The 18241-nt window shown below is 41.5% G+C and overlaps 1 protein-coding gene and 1 long non-coding RNA gene across 4 annotated transcripts; both read right to left on the minus strand.

Annotated features, from left to right (window-relative positions):
- Positions 1 to 3087, minus strand: LOC102077920 (uncharacterized). 3 transcript variants are annotated; one of them, XR_002064007.2, is made up of 5 exons: positions 2523 to 3087; positions 1612 to 1678; positions 1345 to 1482; positions 910 to 995; positions 1 to 627 (listed from the first exon to the last, which is right to left on the minus strand). It is a non-coding gene; the product is annotated as an uncharacterized LOC102077920 (long non-coding RNA). The 3 variants fall into 3 exon arrangements; XR_002064006.2 differs by lacking the exon at positions 2523 to 3087 and having other exon boundaries at positions 1612 to 2110; XR_003213132.1 differs by lacking the exon at positions 2523 to 3087 and having other exon boundaries at positions 1 to 661; positions 1612 to 2110.
- A 7244-nt stretch (positions 3088 to 10331) lies between these two features.
- On the minus strand, positions 10332 to 12696 carry LOC109204512 (zinc finger BED domain-containing protein 1-like). Its single transcript, XM_019365515.2, has 2 exons — positions 11390 to 12696; positions 10332 to 11228 (listed from the first exon to the last, which is right to left on the minus strand). The coding sequence occupies exons 1-2, from the start codon at positions 11944 to 11946 to the stop codon at positions 10553 to 10555; spliced, it is 1233 nt and encodes a 410-aa protein (XP_019221060.2). The 5' UTR covers positions 11947 to 12696; the 3' UTR covers positions 10332 to 10552.
- Positions 12697 to 18241: the final 5545 nt, after the last annotated feature.

Below are 18241 nucleotides of genomic sequence, written 5' to 3' on the forward strand. Positions count from 1 at the left end.
TATTTCGCAACACACATCGTTATCGTTTTATCGCCCAGCTCTAATGGTAACTTTAGTCTATTTAACGTGTGGAGAAAACATTTAATAAGTTTGAGAACAACTGCTCCACTCAAACAATTTGTGAAAACCTGTCGGTACATTTTCCTTTGTAACAATTGCCCATCTTGCACAAATCAGTGTTTAAAGTGCAAGTGTATGAGACTTTAACTTATGAACTAACAATCTTTGTCTAATGTCCACTGAGCAAACCACATAGTCCTTATGAACATTTTATAACTTACAATTTTGAACTTTAAAAGGTAAACAAATTTGCATTGCAGAAATATGGAAAAATATATGGCTTCCCTGAATCTGAAACCTCTGCCCATCCAGCTTCATGATAATCTTTTGCAAGACTTCAAAAGTGCATTTGAGCTCCGGTGGGTAGCTTAGGTTCAGACAGTATATCAGTCCAAATAACAAAAGCACAAGCAATTGCAATGCTCCTCAAACCAGTGAGAATCTCCACACCTTCAATCAGGCCACCGATGTTCTCTGGGTCATCTCCAGGCTCCACACCCTCCTGCTGTAGAACATACACTCCCATCACAGTTTGTTCCATGGCTTCAGTGTTGGCCTCAGTGTTCTCTGATGTGAAATATAATAATACATTTGTCTGAGTCTAGATATGCAAAAAAGGAAAAAGAAAAAAAAAGGAATTCAGCAATCAGCGTGGATATGCTGATATATTTACCAAATTCTAAATTCTATGTCTCTGGTTTCACACCTCAGAAATTTGACATTAAACAAAACAAGGAAAGATTACAATATGTTTTAGTTGTACAGGGTGTCACATTTTGCTGTTTCATATATCAAAATTACCCCTGCATTAAATAACATAACACAGAACACCTTGTGAATGTAACTCACCGTATATTCCTTCACAAGTTTGTCGCAGTCTCGTAGTCACACAGGGACTTCAGGACGGATGCTCGTCTTGTAAGTATTGTGTCATCCTAGGGAAAAAGGGAATCCATAATGACAATATTTAGCTTTCAGGCAGCGGTTCGAAAAAGGAATACTTTGTTTGGAAGGACCAAAAGGCAAGTACTCATCTATCTCAACCAAATCAGACACAAAATGAGGCAACCAAACACGCTTGTTTTTTCATTTTGATCAAGATTAACCATATGACTTCATCAATTACTTATTAATATAAGACTGACGCTTATATAATTCGTATAACAATATGAAAACAACTTAGGACTTTTGCCTACCATATGTATAGATATTTTTGCTCATAAAATTGGCATGTTATGGGCATAAAAAGTTCTTGAACACAGGTCTAACCATTTTAGCACACACCTTGAAGATGGTCCCCATGATGTGTCTCATTTTTCTTCCAGCCCTCCACCTTTGCCTCTAAAGATCTCCATCATCTAGCTCAGAAAAGAATGTAGATAGGAGCGGTACTGTCAATATGCGCAGGAATTCCTTGTCAATCTGAAAAACATGAACATGATGCCAAAAACCAAAGAAAAAAACAGATTAATAATAACAACAACAATACTACTACTACTGCTAATAATAATAATAATAATAATAATAATATGTCAAACATATGAAACTTACCATGTATTGTTGAGGAGGTGTAAGAATCTCAGAGCATGGGAATGTGGCTTTATTTTGTGATGTATTTCTGAGGAGAGAAATTATTTAATTAAAATAAAATTATTACTCTTGATGAATTTGTGTTAATATCTACATACTGTGAAATGTGAAGACTGTTAGTCAGCCTTAATGCAGAGCACCAGAGAGCAGAGGAACTATGACCCAAACAATGATCCACCTAAATCATTCTGAATTCAAAAACTAAGTGAAGATATTACAAAAAAAAAAAGAAAATGCACATGCAATTATTGTGACAGATTTTCTCTTACTCCTTGTTACTAATTCCGCAAAAGACTGGTTTAGTTGAATTCAACCCTTCATCCATCCAGTTAATGCGGTTGTTCCCTTACTAAACTCCACTGACAAAAACAGCAATTTTAGGTACAGCATCATAAAAATCACCAAAACTGTTTCGGTCAGTCTTACCACTGCTACCAACAATCACCAACTCCGGTTAAGGAGAAAGTAACGCATCATTCAAGGAGTTATATGCAAAGACATTACTCTACGCGGCTTTCCCGCCGACATGACGCTCTTCAAAATTAGCTAACTCCAGAGAAAAAAAACAGTCCTAACCATGCAGATAACCATGAAACACACCTCATTCAAAGTCGACAGACACAAAAACCGAACTTACCAAAATAGCCTCGTCAGTTTTTGCTCTGTTGCAACAATTAGCGACTCCGGTTAAGTTGGGAAAAAAATTCAAATTCACTGACTTACATGTGAAAAGTCTTTGGCTCCACACACTCCCTGACATATAAAGCTCCTCTAAGTTACCACACTACATGGGTAAAACATTTAACAAATAGTATTTATCTCTCACACTCCTAACCTAAATAAATATATAAAGAAATATGTGAATAACTTACCTTACTGTCCAGTATACCAAAGGAGTGACTCCACGTGCGCTCGTTAATGTCTCAACGGACTCTTCCGCATCAGGTGGGCGTAGAGCATGCGCAATGCATGACACTATCTGAGTCGTTGGTTTGATTACCTCATTCTCATTGGATTTCCATGAATGAATTTAACTCATCAGAATTTTCTTTGACTCATATTCAACAAAAAAGAATGAATCATTTAATACCCATAAAAATGATTTCTTCATGTAATGTAAACATATTACTGCTTTGCTAATCAAACACATGCCCTAGCTGATTTTTTTGAGTGTTCCTTTACTGATTATTTCTTGCTAACAGAAATCTTGGGTTTACTTTTCTGATGAGTAGTTTACTTATTCTGGTTTGATAAGATTGTCATTTTAGTTTTCAGATGTCCTTTTGGACAGCGGTCCCCAACCTCTTTTGCGCCACAGATCAGTTTATGTCCAACAATATTTTCACGGACCGGCCTTTAAGGTGTCACGGATAAATACAACAAAATAAAACCAGTACTGGTACCAAAAAAATAAAAGTATATTATTAATAAAACTGACCTCCATTATCTTGATTAACAGCCTATTTCAGAATATAAATTCCATCAGTCTCCTATGCTTGTTAAAAATGATGGCAACAGGGAGCCTAGTATTTTAAAATGCAGCAAGGGATTCAGACCAAGTACATGATGAGTTGGAAATCAGATCCTCAATATGAATGATTCAAGTGAGGCTCAGTGTGTGCGGAGTGTGCTCGATGAATGCTGATACACAGGTCTTGTCCACCCTGAGGCACTGAGCTCAACATATGTATGTTTGCTGTAAACAACCTATCTGGTTTCACCGTTTTCAGAACCCAACCATGTAAAACGTTGAATGCTGGTGCGCTTCAATTCAATTCAATTCAATTCAATTCAATTTTATTTATATAGCGCCAAATCACAACAGAAGTCGCCTCAAGGCGCTTTATATTGTACAGTAGATCGCACAATAATACATAAAGCATTTAGCTTTGCTCGCAATCCTACCGAAAGCTCGCCGGCCTGCCAAAGCTATTTATGGTAGCTTTCAAATCCCGAAGAGCTAGACGACTGTTTAGAGCCAGCTACAACAATTTCCAACACACACCTAATTTATCATAACCATAGTGTGCTAAATGTGATTTCTGAATCCTTTTTTGAACTCACTAAGGGCTTCAGTGCTGCAAACATTGCCATTGTACAAGAGCAAAACACGAGACAGAGCTGAAACATGTAGGAAGCGAGGCATGTTGCAGTCATAACTCACTGCCTACAGCAGGGGAGTAGAGGGGCAAAATGACAGAGAGGGACTTTACAACTCTGAGCCTCATTCAGGAATGTCAGGAAGGGGAGAGGGAGAAAAGTTCTCCTGGCCAATCGGAACGCTTTGAATAATTAAAGTGATTGGCTTAATTAGCTCAATTACGTTAATTTGACCACGGAACATGGCCATATGGTGAAAGGAAACAAAAGAGGGGGGAACTAATTAAAAGTAAAATAATGAGGATTTTAATTAACTGGCTCCCTAGAAAGCAGAGCGCAGGGATCAGGAGCCTGCTACCATAATTAAAGTGCTGTAACGCTGGCAACATCTCTCCTCTCTTTCTTATATCTGTGAGGGCTCTATCCATCTAATTAAATCTGTAAATAAATTAGCAACATTGAGGGTTCCTGCTTGACTTAACACCGCCTGTAATCCACCCCCACCACCTTCCCAATAACACGCTCACATTAATTTCAGCACACTGCACCAACCATATGTAGGCAAAGGTTAAGCTAAGTTCTGTGATAAACAGAGAGATGTGTTTAGAGGGTGGCATGCATTTCACCCTATTGTGATTGTGCTGATGCTGCTTGATGAAGAGTTTGCTCCTTTCAAAACCCAGGATTCTGTTTTGAAGCTCTGGATAACACAGTTCTCAGAGGGCCACTGCTGAGGTGACGTCTGCATCGCCTGTATGTGTTGCAGCCAGCCGTCAGTGCATGTGAAGTGTCATCTGGCCATCAATGTGTCGTCTGGGCTCTCCCCTTAAAACACTAGCTACCTCTGTCTCTTTCTACTGTCCTTCAGTTATACCTCCCCTGTACTCTCTGCTCAACCTGCCCCTGGCCATTTGACGTCCTCCACTGCACGTACACAGCAACAGTCAACCAGAAGCAGCCGCCGCCCATGGAAGCAGAAGCTGTTTCATTGAAATGCATTCAGATTGACAAGAGCCTTATTTGCATATTAAATTAACAAGCACTTAAGAGTTCTGAGCGAACTGTTACACTACCAGCTCGGAGTAAATGAGGAGCAAGCAAGCGTTCGACTGTCATTACCCATGGCTGTCACCGTTGGACACGGTTGAGGAATGGTGTTTGCAGAGCTAGACTCACAAAGACAGATAAATATGATGGAGTCAACAAATGTAACCCGCCTTTCAACCTCTGGTATCCCAGCTATATTGTTCTACAAAGACACTGAAAGTGAAAAAAAGCATTATGTTTCCAGGCAATAAATGCTTAAAATCCACTCATCAGGGAGAAACCACAGATACTTCAATCTGCCTGTAAGCTTGTACCTGTGCTTTCTCAGTTCTCTCATCCTCATTTTTCTACTTCATTTTTCACCCCTACAGGTTGTTTCTGGGCAACCTTCACCTTTGTTAATTTAAGTGACTGGACTGGTGTTTCTGCCTTTTTGGAGGATTTTTAATAGAATTATAAACAAATAAAATGGCTTGCTAGAAATTTGTGTTCAAATTTTAGTGAGCGAAAATGTAGCATTTTATTTGTCTGTTACTTAGCACTAACAGTATGTCATACAACATATCAATGCAGCTAACTAACCAAGTAGACATTAAAGTCTGGCTTAGTGTAATTTAAAGTAGAGATGGACCGATCCGATATTACGTATCGGTATCGGTCCGATACTGACCTAAATTACTGGATCGGATATCGGCGAGAAATAAAAAATGTAATCCGATCCATTAAATATCAAAAAAGCACCTCACAAAACTTGCTACATGGCGTAACTCGGCTCATAACCGTAGCACGTCGGAGCAGTGTGCTCATGTGATAGAGCGGCTGTGTGTATTTGTAGCCTCACTAGCAATCCGGCATTTCATCTCCGAGGAAGTTATCCCAGAGAGAAGTAAAGCAAGTGTGTAAGTTCATCTCTGAATGTTTGTAAAGCATTCCCACGTTAAGCTTAACAACCGATACATGGAGCGACTGCCTCTCTCTCCCTCACCTGCCGCTACTTCAATCATGAAACTGCTTTATGATCAGCTGATCGGCTTTTCTGTCGCGAGTCCGTCTCTCTTCTTTGTTTTTGGCCCACTTCTCACCAGAAAGAGGAAACCAGCGGCTGAACAACAGCAGCACGTTTAAGCTTGATAAGCTGTTGTTAGAATTTATTTAATATTACTTTCTACACCAGGATCCTTTTCTATGTAGCTGACGGCTGGTAACTGTGCAGGGGCGGATCTAGCAAAGTTTAGCCAGGGGGGCCGATAGGGCATGAACAGGGAAAAGGGGGCACAAAGACATACTTTTCTTTCTTATTCTCATTTAAAATGTCTAGCTTTTGATAAATAATTATCTGAATCTTACACCCAAACTTTTAATCTGATGTAAAATGTATAGAAGTCCATTACTGTATATAGTAACTGTTAAGTCTAATATACCCTAGTAAGCTAGTACTTTTCCCTTTGGGAAGATACCATCTGTGAATTCTGCAATTCTGTTGAAGAAAGATGTTGAATCTATTTAATTATTCTTGAAAAATAATTTATTTCTGTGCATTTTCTTTCACCCTGCATCAAATTAAAGTTGATTACATCGATTAAGCATCATGAGGTGGAGGGTGGGGGATGGTTCCCTATTTTTTTTGCTGGGAGTTTGTAACCCTATTAGTTAGGTTGCTTAATATTTCTGCTAAATACTCTTTAAAATACCATAATAGGAAGGATGGAGTAGGTTTAAGTTTATTAGATTGATCAGTGTTGCTGAACTATGAAATACTTTGGGTGCAGTGTATTTTTTACATACAGGTATAACAGAATAGCTTTAGTGTTGTTGTTTATTTAAACTTGAGTATGAACTTATACAAAATGCAGCAAGATATTAAAAAAACAGTTTTATTGATTAAAAAACACACTATATCGGATTCATATCGGTATCGGCAGATATCCAAATTTATGATATCGGTATCGGTATCAGACATAAAAAAGTGGTATCGTGCCATCTCTAATTTAAAGTCTACTGGTGTCCCTGAGTGGCAGCGTGGTGATTCATAGCGGGGCCTCTTTTAAAGCCAACAGTGGGACAAACTGAGTGAGAAAAAACTGAAAGTATGTCAAAAATCCGAGCTAACGCTAATGTCAGGGTGGCACACTGATCAGTGTATTTATGCTGGATAGCTATCGTTCGCTATAATGGTCATTCACTGGTTTTTACTGCTGCTCCTAATGACGAATGAGGGATTTCTGTGTCTGTGTTAAGTACTAAAGTACTAATTAAAGCCTTGAAAGAACCGAAGGAACTGTGGCTCGCTGTGGTTGTGAATCCAGCACAATGACTGTAGAAAACTCCTGATCATTATGAATGAGAGGTTTAGCTCACCAGACTAGTTTGACAGGATTAGCTCAACACCAACATATTAAAAAGATGCCAACTTCACTGAGTGATTATGATGTGAATTTTCCCAGCAGTGCCTGTGCTAGGGGAGCTCACAGGGGTGTTGTATCAATACCCACCTTAGCAGGCTGTGGGAGAAACCTGAGGGAGGCCTTCTCACCGCAGAGACTCACAGACAGCTGCAGGGCAAGAGGAGAAGGGTGTTTGCAAAGTGGTTGAAGCACCAGCTTACTTCTCCTCTCCCCCAGTGTTCTGCTGATAGATAAAAAAACACAACATCAGCTCACATGGGCTGCACATATAATAATGGTAGATTTACTTTATCTGCTGTTTGATTTTACAGCAATGATACTGAGCAGTTTTCCTGATATTCTAAGGATTGCTGTAAAGTTAACAAATAATAATGAACTAAAGCAGATTGTACTCACTTAAACAGACAAGTGGCCTCCAAGAAGTTGCCAAAAATCTTACTGCAAAATCAGGTTTAAACGTGCCTCTGCTTTGTTTTTGTGCTTGATTGATTGCTATAATCGCTCTGAATATAATGTGTTCATTTTATTACTGTTCTTTGTGATTTATAACCTGTTCATTACAGTTTTATTGCTTTAATTGTGTGACACATTGTAACATTTCTCTAAAAGTGCTTAATAAACAAAGTCATTTCTTCACTATGTGATATTACGCAGACCCATTGGACTTTTCTGGTCTACAGAGTACATATGCAGTGTTATATATCACTGTTTGAATGTCGGCTCTTATTTTGCATAATGAATTTTAAGGCACCCTCACTCATATGTAAGACTACAGAAATAAATGCAGTCTATTTCCCATCATACATTATTTGGTTCCAGTGGAATGAACCACCATAATTATCTGAAAACTAAAATACAACAAAAGAAGAAGTAATTTGAAATTCTTAGTTTAACTCCCCATTACTCTTCAGGAGAAATAAAAAGCAAATTCTCTGCATATAAAATGAGTTTTTAAATGCTTTCATCTTTTTTTTTAATTGTTATCGTTAAAGGAAAATCTCACTCCCGTACAGAAACAACCATTGGTAACACGACAGTGTTACCTAGAGTGACGTAGAAGCTGAGTGTATGACACAGTGAGCCAAGAAGCCAGAGCCTGATCTTCAGCAGAACAAGTGATTAGCAGTCTGGACCGCAAAATTCTAACCTTCATATCTCCTTTAACTTTGCTGTCTAGTGTTTATATTTAAATGTACATTAGTGGGTGGCTTTAGCTCAGGAGGTAGAGCTGGTCATCTCCTAACCAGAAGGTTGGTGGTTTGATCCTTGGCTGCACCAGTCTCCAAGATTCTGAACCCCAAGTTGTATCTCAATCATTGGAGATGTGAAATAAAAAGCACCTGGAAGTAGAAAAATGCTTGTATGAATTGGGGAATGAGGCACTTTGAGTGCATAGAGAGAGAGAAGAAAAACACTATATAAGAAGCTGTAAATTTATCATACATTTTAAAGAAAGCTCCTGTGTGTGTCCTCAAAGGGATGTGTTTGGGACTGGGGCCCGAGGTTTGCCAAATGTTAAACTGCATCTCAGTCCAAGTCATAGAGTAGCAAAAAAATTATGCATTGAGTAATGTAATAAACTACTTATCCCAGAAGTATTAAGTAACACAAAGTATTATTTTTTTTTTTTAGCAAGTAACAAGTAATGTATGCATTAATGCTGGTACAAGTAAATCAGGCATATCAAGACCAGCAGCTTCACTCCCTGTTGGGGGTGGCTGTAGCTCAGGAGGTAGAGCGGGTCATCTACTGATCGGAAGGTTAGTGGCTCGATCCCAAGTATCCTTGGGCAAGATACTAACCCCAAGTTGCTCTCTGATGCATCCATTGGAGTATGAATGTAGTTAGGAAGCACTAAGATGTTTAGAAGAAAGTGCTTGTGTTATTGGGTGAATGTGGCATGTTGTATAGAGTGCTTTGAGTACTCCAGGAGAGTAGCAAAGGGCTATATAAGATTCAGTCCATTTACCATTGCAATAAACACATTTGTTTCAGGCAGCATATTAACACAAAGCTACCAAAAGAACCCCAAACCCAGAGTGATGTTAAAGCTGTGTGCATGGAGACCCTAGCCAAGCAACCAAACATGTATATTCAACAGCAGGTGCACACAGTGATATTTACAGGAAGGTAAGTAAAGAGAAAAAGAAATCCTCCACTATTTAACAAGACAAACTGGATTAAAACAAAACATTTTGGGCTGCCTGTCTTTTATTCTTTCATATAAGCTGACGTCCTCCTGTACTCTTCTGGACATCTTTCTGCAATTGTGGACCAGTTGGCTGAAGAATTGTAAAATATTGTGACTTCTCTAGTTATCATCAAAATATTTACTGTTAGTTGATAATGAAGAGTTGTGGAGAAGGAAAAATCAGAGAAGCTACTTGTCAAAGTCAGATGTGATTAAATGCAAAGCAGGGCTTGTATCTGATCTCAGAGCAGTGAAATCAGAGCCAGCAGCAGATTGTCTTGCATGCCAGTCTCACATCAAGTTCATGTCAATGCTTCTGTGAAAACACGCAGAAGAAGCTGGTGGGCTGAACTTGAAAAGCTCAAGCCATAGTTAATGGGACACACACAGTGAAGCCAAGTTAATCCTGCTTCCAGCGATAATAGCCAGTTGCTGCTACAAGATGTCGGCAAGTTTAAAGGCTAGATTCAGACAGACATGAAACTTTATGAGATAACAAAGATGAAAGAAGAACGATTGTGCTCACTTTGGTACAATTTAATTGATTTTGATTGACCAGTTTTCAGATTTCACTGGACAAGTACTGCTTACCTTACCCGTTCAATAAGTAACAAAAGCAGTCAGACTGGTAGCCCCTTAGCCTTGATGTCTACCTGTACGTGTACTAGAGTAGAATCAAGAAAGCCACCACATTTGCTTGTGAAGTGCTGTTTGGACTGGTATGTTATATTGCTTATATATATATTAGTGCTGTCAATAGATTAAAAAAAATTAACTAACTAATCTCACAATTTTCTGTTATTAATTGCGATTAATCACAATTACTTGATTAATAGCCTGGCTCCAATTACATTTTTTCAACTTTATATTTTAAGATTGTAACAGACATTTATGCAACACAATGAAGTAAATGCAGAATAAACACAAAGAATGTATGCTGAAATTCAAAGAGAATTTTAATAGTTTTCATCAATCTTTAACACAGTGAAAACTTACAAAACACCTTTAAGGCCATCAACAGTGACCGAACCCAGGCCTACAGGTTAAAGTGAATATCATAACAATAAAGGGTGCACAAAACTCAGTATTTAAAACACAAAAAGACACAGCTGAAAACCCGGAATGTTGAACATTTTTCACTTTAAAAGAGCAATCTGGCTTAGTCCTTCTTTGCACTCAGCCAGTTACTGAGGCAGACTATTCTGTTTACATTGTCTGATGACAAAGAAGCACACTTCTTTTGAATGATGTGACCTGAGAGTGAGAATAATCTCTCACAAGGCACTGTGGTTGCAGGGGTTGACAGGTACTTGCGTGCAATAGGTGCCAGCCTGGCATGTGCTCCTTCTCTCTTTAACCACCACTGTAGTGGACACTCTCCTATGTCAATTTTGGACTCTGCTTTGTACAGATTCAGACAGCAGTCTATAGCATCTTCCTCTTCCTCTGTATCTGAATCAGGAGAACCCAGCAAGGAGATGGACATCTTGCTCTTCTTTGGTGAGGGTTCCTGTGTTGTCTGAACAGATGGTTGGTGTGCATCCGTCTCTGCCATCAGAAGGTCATGTACTGATGCCCACACCTCTCTTCTTTCATCTTTGGAAAGGCATTTAAGGTCTTTAAACCTGGGATCAAGGGCAGTAGCGATCTTCAGCCATGTGAGATTGCTGCTGTCCCTCCGCTGAGCTAGGTCTGTGGTAAAAACCTTCTTAAACCTCAAAACGTAGACTGGGTCATCATCTGAGGGCTCCATAATCCTGAACAAATGACACAAGGCTGGCAACACCATGGAACAGGAGACACACCGCTCTCCCCCCAGCAGTTCGGTAACATATCTGTAATAGAAATCAAGTCTGTATTTTTCTATTAATCACACAGAGACAAACATAAATACCACATATGAAAATACACAGAGAGGTGGAGGTGGAGAACATACTTGAAAACAAAGCTAGAACACAAAGATAGACACACAATCATGAGAAACAAAATGATTTACCTGCAAGGTTCAAGTAGTTCCTCCAGCTTTTGCAGTCTGTCAAGCTCCTGGTCAGTCAACATGGTCACCTTGCTGTTTTGTTGAGTCAGGATGGTGGTCAGCCCAGATTTGTTTCTCTGGATCCGCTTGATCATCTCTAGGGTGGAGTTCCATCTTGTTGGAACGTCCTGAACAACCGGTTCTGTTTGATGTCCATGTGCAGCTTGCTGTGCCTTTAATTCCTGAGCGTTTGCTGGACTATGCTTAAAATGTCCAACAATCTTGCGACATTTGGCCAGAGCCCTTTCAAATGCGCTGTCATTAAGAGAAACTGTGACCGTTCTTTGCAGAATGTGGGCCATGCAGGGCATGTGTTCAAATGGAAGTAGTCTGGCGGCTGCAACCATGTTACGAGCACTGTCGGTGCCAAGTGTGGTTACCTTGTTCTTGATTTCCCATTCGTTTGCAACATTCAGAAAATGGTCAGCACACGCCTCAGCATAGTGTCTCTCTTCAGTTTTACTCACTGTTAGTGCAAACAATTGCATAGTCCAGTCGTTATCAATAAAATGCGCCATGACCCCCAAGTAATTATCATTGTTCACCGAAGTCCAGTGGTCTCCGGTGAGAGCGACGTTCCTTACTTGCACAAGCTTGCTGCACTGCTGAGCCGTCTGGTCCCCATACAAAGTGTGCAGTCTCGACACAATGGTTCCTCTCGAGGGCAGATTGTAACACTCATCTCCTGATGCAGCGCGAATGACTTCTCTCAGTCCATCATCTTCTACTATGCTAACTGGTCGGCAGTTTTTAGCTATCCAAACAACCAAGGAATTGGTTAATTTTTCTCTCACATTTTTTGTTATTCGTCCACAAGCACCATACTCCTGAAGCGTAGACTGGCGAGGTCCCGTAGAGGTGGATTCATTTGGGTGTTTTGCTCTCAGGTGATACGCCAGTGATGAACTGCTTCTGTGGTACCTGAATTCAGCTTTGCAAATTGTGCATCTTACTCTCGTTTTGTCCAACAAGCCATCAGGCAATTTCTTAAAGAGAAACTTTCCACCCAAAAGTCCTCGTCCATGCTTACGTGTGTTAGCTAGTGTTAGCTAGATAGTAGCATGGTGTCACTTCTTCTTCTTCTAATCATTTCTGTCAGGCCAAACGCCAGCATAGCACACTGTCCCCCCCCCCAGAGGTGCTCATGCGTTTAAAGGTCTTAGATTACAGGAAATTGATAAAACAAAATCAGCGTTACATTTTTTTAACGCGTTAAACATTTCGCATTGATCTTAACAATTAACGCGATAATTTTGACAGCACTAATATACATATATATATATATATATATATATATATGTATATATATATTATATATTGCTACAGCCCCACACACCAACACAAATCCCTAATGAGGACACTCATCTCTAAGATCTTTCTCTTAGTAGAGTACAAGCTGACCGCACAAAGCAAAGATGATGGATTGGATTTGTCCTGTCTCCCTCCCCTCACCCCCAACCGGTTGCAGCAGATGGCCCCGCCCCTCCCTAAAGCTGCTTCTGCTGGAGGTTTCTTCCTGTTAAAAAGGAGTTTTTCCTTCCCACTGCTGCAAAAGTGCTTCCTCATAGGGGGGGGTCATATGATTGGGTTTCTCTGTAAGGTCTTTGGAAGGACTACCTGTGCAACCTCTGTACGGTCCAGGTATCACCCTATCCAAATGCAACACTAGTGAAAAAATGAGGAGCCCAGGGTTTGTAGAGTTCGTACTGTCAACTGTTAGTTATGTAATGGTATTTCTCAAGCCACATTTTTGCAGGAGTAATGCAACAAATCATGTAATTTATTACCTTCTTCATAGAAGATATATTTAACATAATGAAGTACTTGTTAATTTTTTAAAATGCAAAATACATTACTTTTCTAAAGTAACAACTGCAAAACTTAATTTTTGCAGTTGATCCTCACACATTTACTTGTACACAAGTACATGAACTAAAAGACAAATAACAATAATATTGAAAAAGGCACAAAATGACTCTAGGAAATAAGTGAATTTGTGTTATTCAAAAGCTCTTACATATAAATATAAATACTGTAGTATCTCAGGTACTCTGTGTAATATGACTTATTTTTGTTTCCAGGTATAGTCACAGTTGTGCCTGCCACTGGGCATCACCCTCATCATTAAAGAAGGAACCGCCAAGCTGCTGTCAGATGAATGTCTGGGGATCGAGCTCCCCTGTTTGTCTTGAGACAAACCAGAGAGCTGGGAAAGGGCTGGCCCTCATCAACCCCCCAACTCCACCAGGAGGAACACACGTTCATTAGCGCCCTTTAATGAGAAGCAGATGCAACAATGCTCCTTCTCACTCTCTCGCTCTTTCGTGCAGAGCATGAGATGAACAAACACACATCTTGTAAAAAAAATTAAAAAAAGACACTTCAACAAATGCTATGGAGGGTCATGGAACAGAGTCATCATGTGTTTATATTCATCCACACACACAGACATAGTGCCATAAAATAAATAGATCCTTATACATATAAACACACCCCCATCCTCCCGAGATACACACACAGACACTCACACACACACACACACACACACACACATTGGTCCTATCATGGAAGAGATGGGTGGGGGCTTTTAACAGCTGAGACCTGTGGGCCTCATTTGTCCAATTTAGATGAATGACTGAGATCATATATCATTGCCTTTATGTCAGACTATTTTTATCATGAAGGAAGTTAATATGGTAGAGCTGTAGGAGACAGAAAAATGCCCTGTCTGTGGATCTGAGTTGAGCTTTTGCTGGTGTGAGTAGCTGAACTTCTCATGATTGACAACAAAAGTGAAAGTGAGCTTCGGTGTCTTACTGGAGGAAATATACAGTGTATCTGAAAGTATTCACGGCACTTCGCTGGTTACAACCTTATTCGAAAGTGGATTACATTCAGTTTTCACCTTAAAATTGTACACATAATACCCTGTAATGACAAAATGAAAAAAGTCTGCTTGAGGTGCCTTGAGGCGACTTTTGTTGTGATTTGGCGCTATATAAATAAAATTGAATTGAATTGAATTGAAATTCTTGGAAAATGTGTAAAAATAATAATAATAATAATATATATATATATAACACCCAGCACGCCCCTGCGGGCGGTTTATCCTTCAAGCTCGGGTCCTCTACCAGAGGCCTGGGAGCTTGAGGGTCCTGCGCAGTATCTTAGCTGTTCCCAGGACTGCGCTCTTCTGGACAGAGATCTCCGATGTTGTTCCCGGGATCTGCTGGAGCCACTCGCCTAGCTTGGGAGTCACCGCACCTAGTGCTCCGATTACCACGGGGACCACCGTTACCTTCACCCTCCACATCCTCTCGAGCTCTTCTCTGAGCCCTTGGTATTTCTCCAGCTTCTCGTGTTCCTTCTTCCTGATATTGCTGTCATTCGGAACCGCTACATCGATCACTACAGCCGTCTTCTTCTGTTTGTCTACCACCACTATGTCCGGTTGGTTAGCCACCACCATTTTGTCCGTCTGCATCTGGAAGTCCCACAGGATCTTAGCTCGGTCATTCTCCATCACCCTTGGGGGCATCTCCCATTTTGACCTCGGGACTTCCAGGTTATACTCGGCACAGATGTTCCTGTACACTATGCCGGCCACTTGGTTATGGCGTTCCATGTATGCCTTGCCTGCTAGCATCTTGCACCCTGCTGTTATGTGCTGGATTGTCTCTGGGGCATCTTTACACAGCCTGCACCTGGGGTCTTGCCTGGTGTGATAGACCCCAGCCTCTATGGATCTTGTGCTCAGAGCTTGTTCTTGTGCTGCCATGATTAGTGCCTCTGTGCTGTCTTTCAGTCCAGCTTTGTCCAGCCACTGGTAGGATTTCTGGATATCAGCCACCTCCTCTATCTGCCGGTGGTACATACCGTGCAGGGGCCTGTCCTTCCATGATGGTTCCTCGCCTTCCTCCTCTTTCTTGGGTTTCTGCTGCCTGAGGTATTCACTGAGCACGCTGTCAGTTGGGGCCATCTTCGTGATGTATTCGTGGATGTTTCTTGTCTCATCCTGGACTGTGGTGCTGACACTCACCAGTCCCCGGCCCCCTTCCTTCCGCTTAGCGTACAGCCTCAGGGTGCTGGACTTGGGGTGAAACCCTCCATGCATGGTAAGGAGCTTTCTTGTCTTTATGTCAGTGGCTTCTATCTCCTCCTTTGGCCAGCCTATTACCCCAGCAGGGTACCTGATCACGGGCAGGGCGTAGGTGTTGATGGCCCGGATCTTGTTCTTACCGTTCAGCTGACTCCTCAGGACTTGCCTGACCCTCTGCAGGTACTTGGTGGTTGCAGCTTTCCTAGCGGTCTCTTCATGGTTCCCATTCGCTTGCGGGATCCCCAGGTACTTGTAACTGTCCTCTATGTCTGCAATGTTGCCTTCTGGTAGTTCAATCCCCTCAGTTCTGACTACCTTCCCTCTCTTTGTTACCATCCGACTACACTTCTCCAGTCCGAATGACATTCCAATGTCATTGCTGTATAGCCTGGTAGTGTGTATCAGTGAATCGATGTCTCGTTCACTCTTGGCATACAGCTTGATGTCATCCATGTACAGGAGGTGGCTGACAACCGCTCCGTTCCGTAGTCGGTATCCGTAGCCAGTCTTGTTAATGATCTCACTGAGGGGGTTCAGGCCTATGCAGAACAGCAGTGGGGACAGAGCATCTCCTTGGTAGATCCCGCACTTGATGGTGACTTGTGCTATGGGCTTGGAGTTGGCCTCTAGTGTTGTGTGCCACATCCCCATTGAGTTCCTGATGAAGGCTCTTAGGGTCCTGTTGATCTTATACAATTCTAGGCATTCCAGTATCCAGCTGTGGGGCATTGAGTCATAGGCCTTCTTGTAATCAATCCAGGCTGTGCACAGGTTGGTCAGTCTGGTCTTGCAGTCTCGGCTGACTGTTCTGTCTACCAGTAGCTGGTGTTTTGCGCCTCTGGTATTCTTGCCAATCCCTTTCTGTGCCCCGCTCATGTATTGACCCATGTGCCTGTTCATCTTAGCCGATATGATGCCTGACAGGAGCTTCCATGTAGTACTGAGGCAGGTTATTGGTCGGTAGTTGGATGGGACCGGTCCCTTCTTGGGGTCCTTGGGGATCAGGACCGTTCGACCTTCGGTTAGCCATTCCGGGTGTCTCTCGTTAACTAGCAGCTGGTTCATTTGTGCTGCCAGACGCTCGTGGAGTGCAGTCAGCTTCTTCAGCCAGTAGGCGTGAACCATGTCGGGGCCTGGTGCTGTCACGCGGAAGACCGGGGTTCGATTCCCCGACGGGGAGCCAATAGCAGCTGGATAGCGTAGTGGTTAAACTACACGCCTTTGGAGCAGAAGATCGCAAGTTCGATTCCTGCCTGGGGCGTCTGTATCCAGTAAGGGTCCTAAGGCTAGACCCCCTATGCTAAAGTGAGCCTACCGCAGACATGAGCGAGACAGATAAATATGAAGGCATGCCGGCTCGGACGTCGCCCGGATCAACAAGGTCCGCGTCAGGTGTTGAGGAACCAGGGCACCCTGACGACAAGTGGGCTACTGGAACAAGAAGGCATCGGTGGGCAAGAGACGAAAACAGGGCGTTGTTGGAATGCTACTACGCAAGTAACCCTGGCGGAAGGGGTTACATGAATAGGATGAGGGACCTATGGATTCTTCGATACCCAACATCCACAATGACGGCGAAACAACTAGTAGCTCAGTGTTCCAACATTCGAAAGAAGGGACTGCTCTCACAGCTAGAGATTGACGAGGTACAACATAAATGCTACGGCAAGGAGGAGTCAGGACGCCAGGTCAGGGGGGAGATATCATCACCCCCACCCGAGATTGGGTACATAGCCCCAAGTGCGATAGGAGAAGGATCGTTGAGTGCGAGAGGAACTGACCTGAAAGATAGGATCATGGCCAAGCTTGAAACCTGGATCCCCTGCCGGTTACCAAGATTACGTGAAGTACCCTCAGAAGGTCTGCTAGATGATGTTAATGCAGCACTACGGACGATACCTACAACCACGATTACCGACACTAACAAGCTGATCTACACTACGGCAGCAGTGATCAGTGAGATGCTTGGCTACAAGTTGAACAGCCACAAGGGGCAGTACCCTCCATGGAGAAGGAGGCTAGAGGGCAAGATATATATATATATATATATATATATATATATTTCAGTATTCATAGCCTTTTTTGCTCAATACTTTGTTGAAGCACATTTGACAGCAGTTGCAGTCTCAAGTCTTTTTGAATATGACAAGCTTTTCACCTTTTCACAACACCTGTTGACACCAAGAAGTCATATAATAAATAAAAGGTAACCACTAATAACACTTCAGATATTAGCTTTGATAACAAGCCCACTGAGAGGGAAGAGCTGGTTAAATAGCTCAGTAATTAGGTGACACTTGACTCTATGCAATATGACTGGTCACTGAGATTCAGTGTCAAGCTGGAGTTGTAGTTGCTGTTTATTACCAAGCCAATGCTACTGAGTTTAATTTTGGTATGCTTTCCTTGCACATGTATTGTGTACTGCTGTATCTGTCACTCTAATTATAATTGATCCTTGAATTCAGAGGCGTCAAGAAAAAAATGAACCCTTCATTTGATAAATATTTCCTTTGCAGTTTACAAAACTTAGTTTAAAAAATCCAACTCTATATCTGGAACCTGAAAAAGTCGATTTTGAAAGAAAATCTTTAATGACTGTAAAGGTAAAGATAGTCACCCTAACAATGAATACTCATTTAATTTCAGATAAGATTGAATTTGATTAAATCATTTCATTACATTAACTTCAGCAACTTGTACCTGTTCTGCTT

The sequence above is a fragment of the Oreochromis niloticus genome, linkage group LG12 (genome assembly GCF_001858045.2).
Source record: "Oreochromis niloticus isolate F11D_XX linkage group LG12, O_niloticus_UMD_NMBU, whole genome shotgun sequence".
NCBI classification, from domain to species: Eukaryota; Metazoa; Chordata; class Actinopteri; order Cichliformes; family Cichlidae; genus Oreochromis; species Oreochromis niloticus.

What these genes read in the sequence shown, in the direction of transcription:
- LOC109204512 (XM_019365515.2), bottom strand. Translation starts at nt 11,946, where the DNA reads ATGGCGCATTTTATTGATAACGACTGGACTATGCAATTGTTTGCACTA. An exon ending in GAACTACTTGAACCTTGCAG is followed by an intron (nt 11,229 to 11,389) that starts GTAAATCATTTT and finishes TTTCTATTACAG; the next exon opens with ATATGTTACCGAACTGCTGG.